This window comes from Stegodyphus dumicola, chromosome X2 (genome assembly GCF_044657685.1).
Source record: "Stegodyphus dumicola isolate Sdum_Otavi_A_Nest chromosome X2, ASM4465768v1".
NCBI classification, from domain to species: Eukaryota; Metazoa; Arthropoda; class Arachnida; order Araneae; family Eresidae; genus Stegodyphus; species Stegodyphus dumicola.
The window spans coordinates 104677129-104696437 of record NC_140781.1 but is presented as its reverse complement, the minus strand read 5'-3'; the positions used below and the strand labels follow the sequence as shown (position 1 = coordinate 104696437).

Genomic DNA, 19309 nt, shown 5'->3' with positions numbered 1-19309 from the left:
GTGACGTCGTGTTTTGAGTCACTATTTCCTGCTAAATTTTCACAAATTGCTTATACATTTCCATGAAACTAATCTCCGTATGAAAAACGCTAATAGAGATTTCAGCTAAACGTGTATCTTTGAGAAGTCTGATTATTGGTGATAAATTAAAATTTCTCTCTCTTTACTGCTGCTTTCTTACGTTGTTTTTCCTTTCCTTCACATGATTTTTCTAGTCATTATCTCCAATTTTGTCGTCTACGTTTACATGAAGTTAACAAATGCTTACGATACATGCTTCTCCAAAAAAAGAACCAATCGCCTGAGCACGTCATTAAAACAAATGAATACTATCTATATATAATCCTTACTTAAACTTTTATAAATTAATTCGTAAAATAAAAATATAATAAATGATAAAAGGTAAAATCCTAGTTAAATCAAGAGCTTATTTGTTTAGGCTTTTGCATTCATTCTTTCTAATGATAAGGACCACCAGCGGCCGAACGGTAAAGTCAACACTGATAATTCGGTCCGGGGTTCGAATCCTAACAAACAGGCTGGCTGCGTGGGCATCGTGTGGTTTTTCTCAAACTATAACTAACGTGTGTACAAGCCTTAAAACGTCGTCCCTTAGAATGCTTCCCTTATAACGCAAGTTTTCCTTTAAATATCGTCCACGAAAGCATCCCTGTTTTTAGGCAGGTAGCCCTCAAGTGATTTGCCGTAGTTACATAAACCAAAACAAACATTCTAATGCAAAATATCTGTTAATAAGTTCATAGAATTTCTGTATACTTCCATAGAAATTTTCATTGGGAATACATCTTCAGTGACTGATTAAGTTTTTCTTTATTTATGTTATTCTATCAAATATGTGTCCTCTAATGTAAGAGAAAACAAAGTAATCCATAAGATGTCTAACCTAGCGAGTAAGTGAATGGTCAATAAAAGTTAAATTTTCACTGTTAAAAGGTTGTATTTGAGTTAGACACTTGAATTGAAGTCCTGCAACCTTACTAAACAAGTAGCGTGTTATTGTTATGTCTTAAATGGTACGACAGAGTTTTCTGAAGGTTTTTAACAACCTTTTTATTAAACTGAACTTTTGGCTTAAAGGCGTTTGTGCTATAGGTAATCACCACTTGTGGCAATGGAAATTAATTAAGACAAACTTAAATTTAGATAAAGTAGTCGTCTTGCGCGGTCTCCGTTCTTCGCAAAGAAGTATATTTACTCGAAAGAGCTGAAAACTTTATTCCTCCTATCAGGCGAACACAGTTAATTTCACTTACCCGTAATACAATCATGATTCTAGAGAGATGCAGGTGAGATACATTCCTCATGATGACAACAATGGCCGTTTTACTGGCATTTCTCAACTGCAGGCTATCCCTGTTTTGTCTCATTTGAGGATGTCCACTTCTTTCATGTACCGCTGATATTTATCGAGAACTGTTTCCTTAACTGCTTACTTTCACTACTATTGCTAATGAAAGAAGGACGAGCAGTCAAGATCTTGTAAATAAAGTTGCACCTAAATTTTTGGCACCGTAGTTTAAGAGCGTTGTTTTATTTTCTTATGAAGCGTTGCATGAACGTTGCTTAGTTCTGTGTAGTTTGCAAGTATAAAAAGGTAATACTTTCAGTCTTTAATTACCAATCATAGCTAAATTGTTACTTTTTTTTTCAATCTCCTGGAAAAACAAAACCTTCTTTTCTGTTGCGGTTTTTGTAAAAGTAATAATTTTCTTGTTTAACTACATTAACGTTGACTCATATTATATTTCCCCTTAGTGGATCTTATAAAGCTGATAATTTTCTTGTTTAATTGCATTATGTGTTATTCTTCTTTTGGTCGTTCTTATTCTTCTTTTGTCTGTTTTCAGAACAACCAGCTATGGAATATTTGCCGCAGTGAGTCGTCTGGCTGCAATTCTAAGTAATATATCACTGGGAAGTGCCACTGATATCACCAAAATCATTCCAATCGTTACATCAGGTGCAGTTTTATTGACAGGAGCAGCTTGCATCACACGACTCCCAGAAACGAGAGATTATCTTGTTTAGAAACAGCAAAATTATCATTTACTTGAGTAATATGTAAAGAACTTTGACTTCATTTGGACCTGCTTCTTCTTCTAATAAATAACAATAATTGGTACAAAAGCTCTAAATGCAAACTACAAGCTTATACTTGAGAACTAAATGTGCAACATCCGATATACATCATAAAGACATAATCATACAGATAAGGCCGGCATCAGAGTCGATGCAGCCATAACGGAAGGCAAAATTTTTAAATTTAGAAGAGGGACCGAGGAATTTAGCAGCAGCAGAGATTTAATTCGGAACCAAACCTGGTAGCTCCCAATCCAACATACACAAAAATGTCGGGGAAAATGCACAAAGAAATCAGAAAGAATCATATTTTTGATTGATTTCAAATTAGCCCACCGTGACATTTACAATCAAACAAGAGACAATCAAAATCATTTCTTTTCTTCAGTGCCTATTTATATTTTTTTAACTACATTTGCTTTTTATGTTCAGCAACAAGTTATTGAGGTTAATGTTGGGAAGATTCATTTACTTTTACATCTATTTTATACACTCATTTTTAATTGTACTGTTGTTCTCTGGGTCAAAATATTAAGATATTATAACCTTTGCGTGTGACCTTAACTTCGATTACGAGCAGATTGTTTGGATTACGGGAAAGCACACGAGGGTTATCGGTCTACCTTAACACAGACATATGCTTCAATTCATACAGTTCAGCCACTGATATTGTAAAGAGATAATGAAAACTTAACTGATTTCAAAGATGATGTCCAAAGTATGCACAAGTGTAGGCTTTTGTTTTGAATGAAAAAGAAATCCCATTCTGTTTTATGATAACTATGTTCTGTTAGCTCTAGTATCATAGGAAAGTATTATATTTTTTATACTTTAAAGATTTTATAAGCACAAAGTTATGTATCAGTGTTCTACAAAATTATTCAGTCGTATGACTGAATAGATATTATAGTTTTTTTGGTTTTGTATTTCAGCATTAAGTCTGATCCATATCACACTCAGAGCCTGTTAAGTTTTATAACTTTTTTAAATAGAAGTCTAAACAATTTGAAATTTTAATAATATCTGAATATTAAAATACGAATCTTTTATACTTAAATATTTATCAAACTCCTGAGATGTTTGATAGTTAAAATTTAATGATGGAATACATAAAAGTGTTTGTCATTAAATGTTTATATATTTTCTTTTATCACCAACATTCCCTTGTTAAAAGTAATTCTATCTACTCAGTTGTTATAAAGAATGTTTCTACTGATTGTAAATTAGTACGCTTATAAAAAGTTGACAACTATCTTAACAGTCATGTACTGTATAAAGATAAAAGAACATGTGAGAAGTTTTACTGCCTGTAATGAGGCTTATTCTCATCTCATAGCGTGTAACGTCCATGTATATGTTTATGTGACCAAAATGTATAACATTTGTTTTTAGAAAAGGTTGCTAATTTGGCACAAATGAGCAGTTCTTCGAGTCTGTGAAGGCAAATTCTTGTCTTAAATAGTTTACAAAAGGGATGGTCTTATTGCTGTTCTTAAAGAGTTAGCCGGGAATATTTTGCAACATAATTAAATTTCATTACTCTTCTTTTTTTTACTGATGCATATCTAGTGCAATAATTCTACAAATTGATAAATAATTGTTAATGGTACTGAATGATTTCCCATTACTAAGTTTATGAATTCTCGTTTTCAGAAAGTATTTAAATGGAAAAAAAGGGAGTTGTGTATTTCCTACAAAACAGCTCATTCTTTTCTGATGATGATTAATACATCATTTTATATAAAGAAAGATAGTAATTATTTAGCATACCATTTTGTAGTGCAATTTCGGTAATACATAATAGAATGCAGACTTTGAGATCACTGCATAATCGCAAAAGGCATCCTGTAAAGAACAACATTGCAATTTAAAAGCAAATCGATGCAGTCAAAGAAGACTCTGAATGGACTGCTCATTATGTGCATGATTCGGGAAAAGCCATACTTGGCTACTTCCTTAGTCTGTATGATGCTGAGATATATTGTTATAATTCAATTGTAAAACTTGTGATAAATGTATACGTTAAGTATGTTGTTCTGTAGATCTTCAATGTAATCATGGTGCTGAAACACACAATCCTAGAAATCAAGCTGAAATGAATAAATTAGAAATATTATAACTTCTTCAATTCAGAACTTTTGTTTTTGTGGAAACATACACTGGATATGCATAACTATATTATATCAGTCAAGAAAGGTAAATATTTTGTTAGAACGTGGTAACATTAGTATTAACAACCTTAAATACTTTAGAAAAGAGTATGGATTTCCATCTAGGTATGAAAATAAGTAAAATAACTATTTACTTCATGTGAAGTTTCTAAATTCTCGTTTTCAGAAAGTATTTAAATGGAAAAAAATGATTTGTGTATTTCCTACAAAACAGCTCATTCTTATTTGATGATGATTAATACATCATTTTATATAAAGAAAGATAGTAATTATTTAGCATACCATTTTGTGATTCAATTTCGGTAATATAGAGTAGAAGCGTAAAGGTGGCTAACGCCTTTTCCACCCACCATTCCAAAATCATTTGTTATTTACCCTTTTAACGTCATTTTATAATTTGTTAACTCTAATTCTATATGAATCTAACTAGCGCTTTTGTCCAACTTATGCCTAAATTTCAAATACATTGTTGACAATAGAGTGATAGCTAATAGAGCTATAACTCTCTTGGTTGTAGTTAATAGAATTTTTGAACTGTTCTGATGTTCATTTTAAGAACGCAAGGGCTGTATTCCATACTTGACAGCATCGAGATTTTCAATGTCATAATTAATTGTTACCACCGTTCTCACAAAACATCAATAAATTATTGTATTAGTGAAATGAATTCCTTTATCATGACCTATGTAAGTGTGCAAACTATTTTCTGGCATTTCTTTCTAAATCTAACGTATGTAGAAATGATCATGTCAGCGAAATGTAAAATATATATGATGTCAGTTTTGTATTCTGGCATTTGTAGTTTATTGTGTGTATATGCCATAACCATAGACGGTTGAAAGCGATTAGTTATGTCAGTTATATTCTGCTTTATTTATTATTTTGCTACGAGGTATAAAAAAAACCTTGGCTTACTGCCATTTTGCTGACTTTCAGTTGTAAATAAAATCTTTAACCCAGTTAAACTTACGCTTCTATTAATTTCTTTCTTTAAAAGAAAAGATTATTTGTTCTAAATTCTCATTTTTTTTTAATTCTTAATTCTGCTGCATTTTCACTTCAAGTACGTTGCAATATTTCTGACGCCGCTAAAAGATATATAGCCTACATTACACATTACCGTAAAATCCTTTCTCTTAAGTAATTTTCTTAGTAAATAAACCAGGATTTTATTATTGTTTTTCTTAACGCAAATAGAATTCATTGCAATTAATAATTATTTTGTAATTTTGAAATTTCAAAATCATCATTAATAGTATAAGCAACTGCAAATACAAAGTAAGTACTCTTTTTGATCTCCTTGTATGACTGATTAGGTTTTCCCTTCAAGGCAAATGAATTTTAAAATGATCCTTTTTGATAATCTAAATTAGGTTACTGCTTTTTGAATATTTAAGCAGAAAAAAATGAATCTATGAACAGCATTATAAAACAGAAACCACTCAGAACATCCTCTTCAAAATCGCTATTGGATAAAATTATTTAAACTGCAAATTTTATGTCTAAAGAAACTATTGCTAGGATTGCTTTTGCCTTACATACAGCGTAAATCTAAGAGTTTAGATTTTTTAAAAATAGGAATTTTTTAAAACAGTATGAAGATTTTATATTGATTCTGAACTTAAACGCATTACAAATTCCGTATTAAAAATTGCTTTGAAAATTTTAGATACATTTGTAAGTTAATTACAGTATAATTTTTTAAGCTTCGAGTAATACTGTAGGCGAATAACAATATTTTTTATTACGTTTCTGAATAATTTTCATTTTTACATTCATTTGTATATATCATGAATATCATTCCATACTAACAATATCTCTCGTATGGAGAATGGATTATTTAATTATGTTAAAGAACATAAGAGATATCTGCATGTAAGACAGGTATTTTCCAGTAGCATTTTCTAAGGAAAAATTCTTAACGTCTTCATTTTGGAAATGTCGTAACGCTTTCGTTTGCAATATTTTACAAGTTGTGTCTTTCCTGAACTGTTGACTAATATGGAAGTGATGGTGGTTTAAGCTAGAATTAAACTTAAGTTTAAATTCTTCGGGTGAGTCCCGAACCTGTAGTCTCAGAGTTTAGTAGAAAATTCTGAATACGTATATCACCGCTACGCTATCGTAACTCCGTTACAATCAAGTTTATCAGTAGTTACTTAAGAGAAGGGAAGTAGATTAATTTACATCGGTTATCGGTATAAGATATTGCAGGGATAGGAGAGCGAAGAAAAGAGGTGGTCATTGTACGCTCTCAAGGAGAAGCCAATAAATACCCGCTCTCCGGTAGTAAGGATGCGGTGAAGAGCGCTCAATAGGGGCAATCGGAAATGCGAATATTCCCCATTCACTTTCTGGGTTTAGGTTATGCATTTTGAGTCGAGAATAGGTGTTTGTGTATTTGTTAGCTACTTTTTTTAAATTATAAGGTGTTTCTGTCCTTTATTTTTAAAATTATATTAATCTCCTAAACGTATTATTTAAATTAACCTCGATACCCATGTTGAACTACCAGAATCTCATAGCTTTAGCCACTAGAATATTGATGAGTTATATAGTGTGTCGAACTAGAAAATTTTTGGAAAGAAGAAGCATTAACGCAATTTGAATCTCCGGTCTTCAAATGCTAACTATATGTTCGTACCACACATTTTTGTGGTGTACGTGCTAATGACATGGGCCACAAAAGCATGTATAGGAGGTTTCTATAATTGTAACATTTCCATCGATTTAAAGGGTAGCTATTGTAGAGATTATAAGGGTTTTCAAGAAAATATGACAAATCATATATGCTTTCACTGAGAGATTAACCAAGGCTAGCTTGTCTTGCTAATTATTTATACCACAAGAACACACCGGGCAAATGAGGTGCTTCCTTACAAACTCAACGAATAAACTGCATTATTGGCTGAAGCCTTTATGTAAGAACTTTATCGTTAAAAGTAAGAATCATATAACATGGATTAATTTGAAAACAACGCAGTTTACAATTATTTCTTATAAGCAGTTACTAGTTTTAGGACAGAAAGGGGAAACAGCCAACTTGAAATGGAAATTTGAGGAGTTGTTGCAAATTAAAGTTAAAATTCTGCTATATATATTTTTATCTTATATAAAATACGAGGATTGAATTCGTTTTACTGTTTTGCTTAGCAATGCAAAGAATGCATACAGTAGTGTGGTGTTGTACACCATTAGGTGGTGTTGTAATGTGACAATATATCTAACTATATACCTACAAGTATTAAATCAATTTACACGTGCCCAATATTTGCTCACCTGGAATCAAAAATGAGTACATTGCGTTTCGAAAACTAATCTCGAGAATAATAAAATGCTTTACTTACCCAAATACCTTGCATAAATACCTCAGAGACAACAATTCCTTTCATCAATCTCTTATTTATTTCATCAAAACATTTTCTGGATTAAATATATCAATCAACTCAGCATACAAAAAATAATATCACAAGAAACGAAATCAGAAGAACGGAAAAATGGCGCCGTCTAATTGAAGATAGAACACAAAATCACAATATGTTCGCATCGTTCAATTTATGCACTGGAAATCTTTTCACGTTAATTAAGTACGATACCAACATTACTTCACACACGTGTAAGACGTTCTTTTTCATACATTCTTCTGTTTAGCACACGGAAATCACCACATGGAGACACACCGATGACAATGCACTTTCTTGATGCGAAAACACATTAATAATTTACGTGAGGATGTTTTAAATTTTAGCACGTCATCAAAGATTAATTTTCAACCTATACATTTTCATCTAATTTTTGCAATCTTTTTGCAGTTGCTTCTTTTCCATCCAAAAGAACGACGACACTGTGAGAAATTTCCTTTCTCACAAGTAGTTTTATAAGGTATTTCTCCCACTTCCTAGCGTGCCTTCGTGGTGTAGTGGTTCTGAACACTGGGCCGGTATTCCAGAGGTCCGTGGTTCAATACCCAACGTAGGCGTTGCTAATTTTTCCTCTTGCCTGCCTCCAAAATCACCTAATGGCTCTACAGTGGCGCCCGAACTAAAACGGTGGTGCATGATTTCTCCCCACCCAGTATTTGGTGATTGGATCTCCTAAAAAACCCAGTCGCCTTTAAAAGGGGGAGTACATAAGGTATTTCTCCCGCCTTCTTAGCGTGCCTTCGTGGTGTAGTGGTTCCGCAGGCTGGACCGTATTTCAGAGGTCCGTGGTTCGATTTCCGGCGAAGGCGTTGCTAATTTTTCATCTTGCCTGCCTTCAAAAAATACCTAATGTCTCTACAAAGTAAATATTTTATCTGACTACATCCCTTTCGAAAATACTTTCTTACATACAAGCAAAAGTATTATTTGATAACTAAAAGTAGCAACAGCATAGAATTTTGTTAATTTCATTCCTGGACTTCTGAACATAGCCCTTTCTATCAAACAGCCCTAAAACAAAAATAATAATAAAAATACACTAAATACGATCAGATTTCTGGTGACCTCATATTTCTCCAAGTATGAAATTTTCTAAATATTAAGCTATATAATAGCGAAAAATAGTTAGATCCCATTATTACTTACTTTGAGAGTTAAACATTTCATGTTAAAACTTTCTGTGTTAAGGAAAAATGCTGTCATTTTGTTTCATCGGTTCAGGAAAGTGGGATTTAAAATATATATTTTTAACAAGTATTTAGTCGCCTTTAGAAATGTATTATATCAGATTTAAATATTTTGAAAGATGCAAATACCAGGAAAGCTTCCATATATTTCTAAAAGTTGTAAAAGCTTTGCTACATTAGGGTTTTGCAATTATAAAATGCATATATACCGTATATAAATATATGTGTATAAACACACTCCACAAAAAATTTGTAAAAGTAATTTCTCAATTGAGAGATTCAAAATTCATAGTAGATATTTTTAAGGGAGATGATTCATTCAGATTTATGAACATATACTGAAACTGACACAACTGAAAAAAAGATTAATTTAAATAAATAAATAATTCAAATCATGTTATAAACATAATTGTCACTTATTTTTTTTATATATATATTCGGCACTTATCTATTGTTCCAATTTAAAAGACGATACTCTGCCAATATTTCAAAGGCTTCATTTTACTACCACTCAGGAAATTGTCATAATGTCATATAAAAAAAGAAAATTTTCAAGCATCAAATATATATTTAACTGCAACATAATCTGACTGTGATTTTATGTCTCACACATTTAATTCAAATTTAATATTTGTTTAAAAATATAAGTGCTACAAACTTTTGATTCTGATAATATCAAAATGCAAATTAGGAAATTTTAAAAGCAAAACCATGAAATTTCTTATAGCACTGAATCCTGAAGTTTTTGACAAGCAGTTTTAATTGAAGATACAAAAGAAAATCCATTGAAGGTTCTGAACCAAATTTTTTCTGTCTAACCTCAAAAGAAAAAGAAGGTAATATTGCAGTGTTGTTATTGCATAAATACCATCTATGCTGATAAGTTAAAATTAAATCCTGTTTTCTTTTAGTAAAAATAGTTACTTAAGTGCAAAAATAACGCTTCTTTAACTAAATCTGTAATTAAAAAGTCTAACTTAAGATTTATAATTCGTCTTCATTTTAAACTTTCAGATTAATGTCTTGTTGATTTATGTCTTTCCTTCTGATATTCCTAAATGAGTGTAAATCTAAAACTTATAGTCTACTCATAACGGCTTAAATGAAATCCTTGGCTTAAATGAAAAATTCATCATAACAGACCTAAACATAAAAATACAACTAAGCTATAGTATTATAAAAAAGTGGGATATTTTCCATCTCTTGGGAGAGCTATCACGTAAATTTTATAGACAGTGAAAAGTGAATAATATTGAGTAGGTACATGAAAATGTGTCAATGATAAAAATGAATGTGATCAGGAAAACAAATTCAGGTTTCATTGTTTTTATCTCTTTTTATATTATACAGTTTACGGAATGCAGCACAGAAAATAAATTGCCTACTGATACTTCTATAAATTAGAAGGATTACTAGCTGTACATCTGAATATGAATACTATTTTAAAATATAAAAATTCTTTGATCACCTCTGTTATACTGCATCCCCTTTAACGAATTCTTTTAAAGAAATTTTAAATATGTTTTTGACATTTTAGTTTAATTTAAAAGGAATTACATTTTTTCATTTTTTGTTCTATCAGCCATTTTGGAATCCCCCCTTCTTTTCCCTGTTTTGTAAAGAGGAAGGCTACCAAGCACAAATGTCAGATTAATTTTCAAACATGGAAAAATAAATAAACGAACAAATGAAAAGTATTTACTTAAGTTTTAGATGAATTTCAATTCAATAAAAATACTGATTTCAGAAATCACAGAAAAATTTTCCTTTATTTGAAATAATCAATTACAAAATGATGTAACATGTTGGTACAAAATGAATGATATTTTTGTATCCAAAAATAAGCTTAGTTATTTTAGTTAACTTCCGCGTTTCTTTTTCCTTCGGGTTTCTTCATGCCCTGGTATGCCCTGAGAAAGGCTATGACTTTCTCGATCTCCTGACTGCTCAACGCTTCTGACGCTTCGGAAACTAGATATAAAAATTAATGTGTTCATTTTATTAATATTTTAAGAAGCTGCAACTGCATTTATTTTATCACAAAAACATTCATTTGAATATTCTGAATGCATAGGTACTTGCAGAAATTATTGAAAGAAATCACAATTTTATTAAACTTTTATACTTCTCAAAACTTAAATATGGTAAATTAATTTTCTGTTATTTTTATCTCATACAAGGGTTGATAAAAAAAAGGTTACAAGGGTAATAATTTATTAGTATCAGACAGAAAATACAAAAGAAAATAATTAAGAGGCATATTTCCTATCAAATTTTTTCACATGATAATCAAATCCATTTAGGCATCTGAATGCAGGATAAACTTGTTTAATCCGGCTTTGTAGAAAACACATCCCTGTCCACTGTCGGCTTTGTAGAAATCACGTCCTGAACTATCTAAGCCAATTCTCGGTGGCTGTTTTCACATCAGGTCTGAAACGAACCTCATTCCAGATAAATTTTCCTTCATTTTCGGAAAAAGAAAATAGTCACTAGGTACTGAACCCGGGCTATATGGGGGAAACTCCAGACTTCCCATTATAACTTTTGCAATAAATCGAGTTTGATGAGCAGTATGGGGCAGGCCATTATCATGTAGAAGGATGACTCTATTAGTCAACATGTCAGGGAGCTTGCGTAGGATGGTTCACGTAACCTTATCTAAGTGGCACAATAACTATCCGCAGTGATGGTGTGGCCACTTTCCGGGTACTCCATTTGGACAACGAATTACGGTTCGCACCTCCAAGCGAGACCACTTTTCTAAACGTCTTGGTATTTCAATCGCTCTGAAGCGCCTGCGAACTTACACTCCCTACCCGCACAACCGCTAACAGACAACTAGTACCATCTGACTACACTCTGAAGATAAAGTATTCCCTCCACAACATTTACTTTTCAAATGCTGATGCTTCTAACCCTTTTTTTTTTTTTTTTTTTTTTTTTTTGCATCCACCAATGTACAATAAAAAATTAGATTAATTCTATGATATTTTTATATCACACAATAAAAAAGGTTTTTGATTTTGGTATTATGAACTTAACGAGTAATTTGAAACACTAATTTTGATTTGCATTCTATAATAACAAATGTCTAAGATAACGTGATTAAAAACCATATCGACTACATTTAAAATTTCGAATGCAAACTATAAAAATTTGCAAGCTTTCGATCGTTCTACAAGAATTTCAACTGTATAGTTTCATTTGCTCTAAACGTTTTTATAGAATGCTACTTAAAAGTGGCTTTCTTTAATGTTCTGTCTTTTTTACTTTATAAGCTATTGCTGTTCGTGTGAAAATGAGAATAAATCATCAGTTCCCCATTCCGCAAATAAACCATACCACACATTTAAATGTATTTACAGTCACTCTCACCAACATCTTTATATTCGCTATACACAACATAGTACCTCGTTTCTAAGCACGCCATTCTAAAAACAAAACCCTGATGCATTTTAAAAGTTTAATTTTTCTTTCAAGTTAAATTTCCTTTTTGTTCACTATTTATGTGCTCTTTCTCTCTTTCTCTATATAGATACGTACTTTTATATTAAATTCTAGAAATCTACTTGTGTCAAATTCAGGAGCTGAAACTAAGACAATAAAACTGAAGATGTTTGCTGAAAATGTGTCTAATGGTACGTTTTTTCCCCTCCCATGTAATTTAATTAACATGCTATTTCTGAAATTAAAAAATTAAAAATAAATTGGTCAAATTTTCCATAATTTGTATGTTTCGTATAAGTACTGAATCTGAGCATAGCAAATGCAACTTCAAAGGAATATCACTTTTTTTTTTAATTATCACCGAGTTTAGAGTTGTATGATTATGTCATTTACACTTTTAAGTCATTTTGTTAGAATCTTAACACATCTACTTAATCTTAAAAACTGGCTATTTTTTATGCTGAATTAAAATGGCAATTTTAGGAGAACTGAATTTCACTTAAATCCATCCCAATAGTTTTATTTCACGTACAGAATGTTAAAAATATCAGCAATATTGTGCATAAGTGAGCCGCTGTTCCCATAGCTGAACGCATTGTGTTTGAGAGAAATGTATAAAATATTAACAAGATAACTTATACAGTTTTGTAACAAAAATATAAAACATCTCTCAAAACCGATATGAACAAAGTCATAAACTAACTTTATACACAGTCATAACATAACCATTGTATTAACTAACTTCGTACAAAGTCATATAACTAACTACATAACTAATAACAACAAACGTAAAGGGAATACAGTGTATTTTTGGCTTACGTCACTCGATATGTAACCAAAAGTGCTATGCGTACATAGGACAAATAAAGTTCGATTATAAGATTAAAATTTGAGAAATAGGCAAACGGAGCACCAGATATAGAAATCTATCGTGTCTATCTATCTGGTATAAACAAAATTATTTTTTTTTCAATTAATATTAACCTTAAGTTCAAAATTCAGTTCTCATACTGATTTTTCAAATAAAATTAATCAAATAATATCATTTAAGCATTTCAAGCAATCTCCCATCTAACAAATGCAGTTATAAAGTTGACCAATGTGATCCAATACAGGAAAGTGTTAATTCCTTTTTCAGGTATGGGAAATGATGTATAATATCCTTTCGAAGTTATGCTACTTCATATATCACCTCTATTAGGCTTGGCATGCTCTCTGAAATTAGATGCAAAGTGTGACTCTCAGTTTATCGAAATGCTGGCTACATTTCTAAACCAAAAACGTTGTCTTTTAGCATCACGAAAAACGTCTCGAATTTCACAACAGTTCAGACAACTTCTTTAATCTGACAATAACTCAAACAACTTCTTTGGACTGAAATGAGTGGAGCATTAAACCTCAGAACTATTCACATGATTATAATTCGCATAGATCTGTCTCCTTTCAGGAAGATAACATTATCACGGTGGTGTTTAACTTGTGTAACTGTAACAGAAGGATTTATAATATAAATATGTATAACAGAACATTTCATGGATTACCCTCAGGTGGTTACTGATTGGCCTTTTTACACACATTACCGTTTTTTGAGAAACGCCACAACAGTTGAAAAGATTAGTTTTTAATCAACTTCTTCTTTGGCATAAGGATGACTTGCTTCCAACTGCCTTATAGCTGTACTATATTTCTGTATACTATTTTCACATACTATCTCTAAACGCATAAATGCGATATTTTGAATTTTTACAGAATTACGCAGTTTACAGAATTTGTGTTAATTGGCTCATTTTCTTATGATTCAGATCTGTACTATCATTTCTCCGTTTAGTTAGCTCTCACCAGGACGCAACTGATTTAAGACTATTTAAGGCGGAATTCTTGAAAGTTCTATATACACAGCTTTTAGCAGCGACTCTCGCAGTTCTACTTTTCTCTAGCTCAGCTCTGCTACTTCAGTTAGTCTGTATCAGCCATTTTGCTAGCCGAAATTAAATTGCTCGCTTAGATTTGAGCCAGCATTTAGTTAGGCCAGCGCTTAGTTAGGATTATAATCTTCTGCTGCGAAATCCTTTGATTTGTGAATTCGGATTCCTTTTTTCTAACACCCACAAATGGCGGAGTTTATTTTATACTCACATGCCGTGAGATTGTTAAGTTTGGGGGGAAGTCCTTGGTACGCTGCGACAAGATCGCATAGTGATTGGCAGCTGACTGGTTTGCAGTTTTGGTCAGGTTGCATATCACTTACTACTACATATAGAACTAAAAATATATTTATTATAAATCTACAAGGAGCTCTATTAACAATACGGCGACGACAATTGACAATATTGAATGCATAGGAAAGGTAAGTATTGTCCTCATTATGTGAGGATCCCGCTAGGGGCAAAAGTTTCTCTAGTCGAGAATTTGAGATATCTTGCTCTATCTGCAACTTTGCAGGCTGAATTAGTCACACTGTTCAGTTGCATTTTACGACCTCTGATTTGTTGCAGTGAAGGCAGTATCAGAGGATCTATAGGATCGGCCCTGTGTGTATCTTCGAGATGCCTTGTGAATTTCGGTTTTCAGGTTGAGAAGGTATCTCAAATGTATAGATTCAAATCTAAAGTGAAAGATCAAATCTGTCACTTTATATGATAAAGTTAAAAAATGAGCCGGGTAATGAACGGGTTTATGCAATTCATAAATTTTCGTATTTCAATGCATCAGTAGTGCCGTATAAAGTCAAAGGTGGCGTTATTCAGTGTCACAATTGTCAGCACTTCAATCACTCATCGGAAGGATGGAAACTAAGCCCCCGTTGCGTAAAATTTGCGGGTTCTAGAACAAATGACTGTTCGACAAAAAGGTTAGATTAGGCTAATGGATTATACCAGATCAATGAACTTCGGGATTTTATAAAGGAGTACTCCCCTAATATTATGTTCCTACAAGAACACAGGCATAACCCTAGTTATCCTACATATGTTGCCAATTTCAATACCTGCAGAACTTGCAGACCCATCAGGGGTGAAAGAGCATTTTAAGAGTTAGGACAGCCATTCTTATCAAACACTGCATTCCCCATTACAGTGTTACCATACCACAGGTCTTAGACTTATCGACAGAACAAAATGTCTCTGACTTTCATTCTAGGAACACACCAAACTCATTCGCAAACAACATAGATCCGGTCCGGCCATCGAAATTTTTTGTTTATATTAAAAAGCTTAAACCCAAGAAAAGCCCTGGAATCGACCGAGGCACCAACAGAATGGTTAAAGCGTTCCTTCTGAATATTATCTTCAACGCCATTATGAAGTGACAATAGTTTCGGAGGGAATGAAAGACTGCGACAATCCTTCCGTTACCTCGAGCCCAAAAAGCCTGTGCCGGAGCCTGGATCCTATAGACCCATAAGCCTTTTGCCAAATATTAGTAAATTAATGGAAGCTGTTATCTTGACAAGAATTCAAAAACATTTGGAAGAGAAGCACATCCTTATCCCTCAGCAGTTCGGCTTTCGCTCAAATGTGTCTGTATGGCATCAACTTTATAGACTTGTGGAGCATATCTCAGAGGGTCTATAACATAAGAAATACACTGGTGGTATATTTCTTGACATAGCCGAAGCTTTCGATAGTGTCTGAATGAACGCCCTAATTTACAAAGTACACAATCTGGGTATCTCAGATTACATAACACACGTAATCAAGTCCTGTCAGTTAGACACTTTATCGTACGCATTTCGAACACATACTCAACTAGCCAAGCTATTCTAGCAGGCGTCCCACAAAGGTCCATTTGGGCCTCACACTTTGCTACATTTATGTAAACGATTCTTAGCACACCCAACACTACATTTGCAGTGTACGCTGATGACAGAACGACCCTTGCACAAAGTGCAATTCTCAGTCATCCAACATCTACTAAACCACATAGAAGAATTAGAGACCTGGCTGAATGAATGAATGTAAGACCAGGCTGAATTCAAGTTAACGTAGACAAAACTGTGGCAATCATGCTCACGAAGAAGAAAATCATCAAGCAGCATCTGTAATTTTATCACTTATCTTATCAAATCACTTATCTTGGGGTGATTATCACAAAGTCTCCTACATGGAATCCACACATGCAAGCTATTATCCAGAAGTTTCGAGTGCATAAAGCTAAACTCTACCCTTTGATTACTCAAAACAGCATTGCATTTACTAACAAGTTACTCATTTATAAATCCATCTTGCGTGCCATGCTTTGTTATGCTTGTCCAGTCAGGGCCTACTCTTGTAAATCCTAGAGAAACAAATTACAAACAGCGTAGTACACTGTTCTCCGCCAAATTACTGATGCACCATGGTATGTGCATAATATTGTGATTCATAAAGAAATAAAATTGTACAGTTTCCCACCTTCTTCTATTAGCTGGACAAAAATTTTCATATTAAGATGAGAAGCATTCCTATTTCAGAAATAAGAATTTATAATTATAATTATTGCAGCACAGAATGGCCAATGGGAATATTAAATTCCAATAAGCCTCATTGTCTTTTATCCGATAAGAGGCCAATGGGAATATTAAATTCCAGTATTGAGGGAGAAACTTAAATGTATGCATTGCATTTGTATTGTAATTATTATTTCATTATATTTTATTGTACTATTTTAATTATTTATATTCTTTTATTTCTTTTATATTCTTTTATTTTTTAATTTCTTTTATTGGCACTGAGTGATTACACATTACATTTGTATGTTATACACCAGCTCAGCAGCTTTCCATAAGTTAGACGGTCCTCTCTATAAATTTTATATATTTAATTACATTCTCATATTTACCTTAAAGTATTAGTAAATAAACTTGTTAGTATCTTTGATCGAAGTTACTGTTATGGAAATCTATTCGCAATGTTTAACTGTATTTGATTAGGGGTAGGGTCTCGCATCCACACACATTGGTGGTTTTATACTTTGAATTCTTATTTACTCTAATTAGCTATAAAAATGCAACATAAAATATGTTGTAAAATGCTACCAATAATATTTAATAGTTGGGAGCCCATCAATTATATTTTATTATAGCATTTTTTAGTTTTACTTTCTTTCTTCTTTTTTTCACGTTATACGACCAGAGATATAAAAGAAATTAGTAGTTTTAAAAATTTAATTATTTTAAAAAGTTTAATTATGTTATATATGCTAGTATAATTTGTTTTTAAAAATTTTTGGTTATTAAAATTCACTTATACTCTTTCTTCAAATGTTTTTATTTTCAGCAATGCCGTACATGATACACGTCGGCTGATAAGCAAGAAACTATTGAAACATTTTAATATCTTGCATTTAAAAAGTTAAATAGATATCTAATTAAAAATACCTTCAGAAGTTTTCAGCCCGATGGTGGCGCTCGTAGTGGAGATCTCATATGCTGTGGTTTGGTAATCTGCTTGACTGTAATCTTTTAACGGAGACAAGGGACTTCGTACAAGTACGTACAGAATAACTGTTTAAAAAAAAACATTGATACAATCTTGGTTAATAATAAACTTAAAAATGGTTACTGTTTAAAAATGCATTAAAAATGGTTCCTGATTCTATAGCTTTCTTTCTCAAATTTATTTTTAACTGCAAATTTCAAAAAATAATTTCATTAAGAAAGCGTATTCAGAATGAATAATTGCGAATAAATTTTTAATATATTATAAGGTATTTCTCCCACCTTCCCTAGCGTGCCTTCGTGGTGTAACGGTAGCACGCTGGGCCGGTATTCCAGACGTCCGTGGTTCGATTCCCGGCGAAGGCGTTTGCTATTTTTTATCTTGTCTCCCTCTAAAAAAATCCTAATGACTCTACAACATAAAACTTGTTTGGAATTTCTTATTAAGAAAAACATTAGAACTGCGTTTATTTATTAAAATGACTTATAAAACTGCAGAAACACCAGGAACAATGGCTTTTTGAGGAGGATTCTAGCTAAATTAGATCTGCAAATGAAACACATTGCAATAAAAAGCAAAAGCATTTAAAGCAGTCATGTTCAATAACCAACGCAGCCTGATCGAAATGAGAATACACGATCGTATCGTAGCTAAAATACATATTTCTTATAAGACATGAAACGTGAATTCAACTTTTGTCATTTTTATTAAAGCAAAAATTACCTAGTTGCAGCTTATTGTAAGGATGTTATTGCCATGACATTACAATTGTAATTAGAAAAAAAATTACATTCTAAGTATACTTGTAAAATAATTGCATAATTTAATTACAAGTATAATGTAATTGCAATTACATTTTGCCTAAATATGCCTCAACTGTATGTATATTAACTAGAACTGACAGATTTTTAGGAAAGTGAAATGCCTGTAGGAAATCTAATACTCCAACGGAAGAACTTTTTTGAATAATCTTGGCTACAGATGACCAAAGAACGTCCTCTGCTGGCGGATTAGACTTCCTAGAGGTGTTTTTGATTTATAAAAGTCCTTCAGTATAAGCTAATTTTTCCAATTCGAATCCTTCTTTACCTTCAGCATTTAACGAAATTATTTCATAGTTGTTTTCACTTTTTGTCAATAGATGGTTCCAGTTTCCTTTTACTTAGCTGAAACGTCTCGGAATTTCTTCTCTATTGTTATCGTGTAAGCATCATACGTACATATAGTATATTACTATATCTATAGGATATTAATATATAGTATATTGATATATCTATGGTAAGCATAGTATCCTCTTTCGTCACTTTCGCTCCTGTGGCTAAAGATGATTCGATTTAACCTTCGAAAGTACTCATGCAAATTTCTTAAATTTATAAAGTATTTCTCTCGCCTTCTTAGCATGCCTTCGTGGTGTACTCGTCAGCATGCTTGGCGCGTATTCGAGAGGTCCGTGGTTCGATTCCCGGCGAGGGCATTGCTCATTTTTTATATGTCCTGCTTTCAAAAAATACCTAATGACTCTACAGTCGCGCCCGAAATAAAAGGTGGTAAATGATGATTCT

At 32.4% G+C, this 19309-nt stretch overlaps 1 protein-coding gene and 1 long non-coding RNA gene across 2 annotated transcripts in view; one reads left to right on the top strand and one right to left on the bottom strand.

Annotated features, from left to right (window-relative positions):
- The window catches only part of LOC118191851 (synaptic vesicle glycoprotein 2B-like), a 132792-nt gene extending 127556 nt beyond the window's left edge, over positions 1 to 5236 (top strand). Inside the window, exon 13 of the mRNA XM_035362705.2 lies at positions 1869 to 5236. Coding sequence (XP_035218596.1) covers positions 1869 to 2049 — 181 coding nt within the window. The 3' untranslated portion in view covers positions 2050 to 5236. The remainder of the gene's footprint in view (positions 1 to 1868) is intronic.
- A 5397-nt stretch (positions 5237 to 10633) lies between these two features.
- LOC146992850 (uncharacterized) overlaps positions 10634 to 19309 on the bottom strand; it is a 45296-nt gene continuing 36620 nt past the window's right edge. The window contains exons 3-4 of the long non-coding RNA XR_015038849.1: positions 17687 to 17812; positions 10634 to 10851 (exon numbers count right to left, since the gene is read on the bottom strand). This is a non-coding gene — a long non-coding RNA (uncharacterized LOC146992850). The remainder of the gene's footprint in view (positions 10852 to 17686; positions 17813 to 19309) is intronic.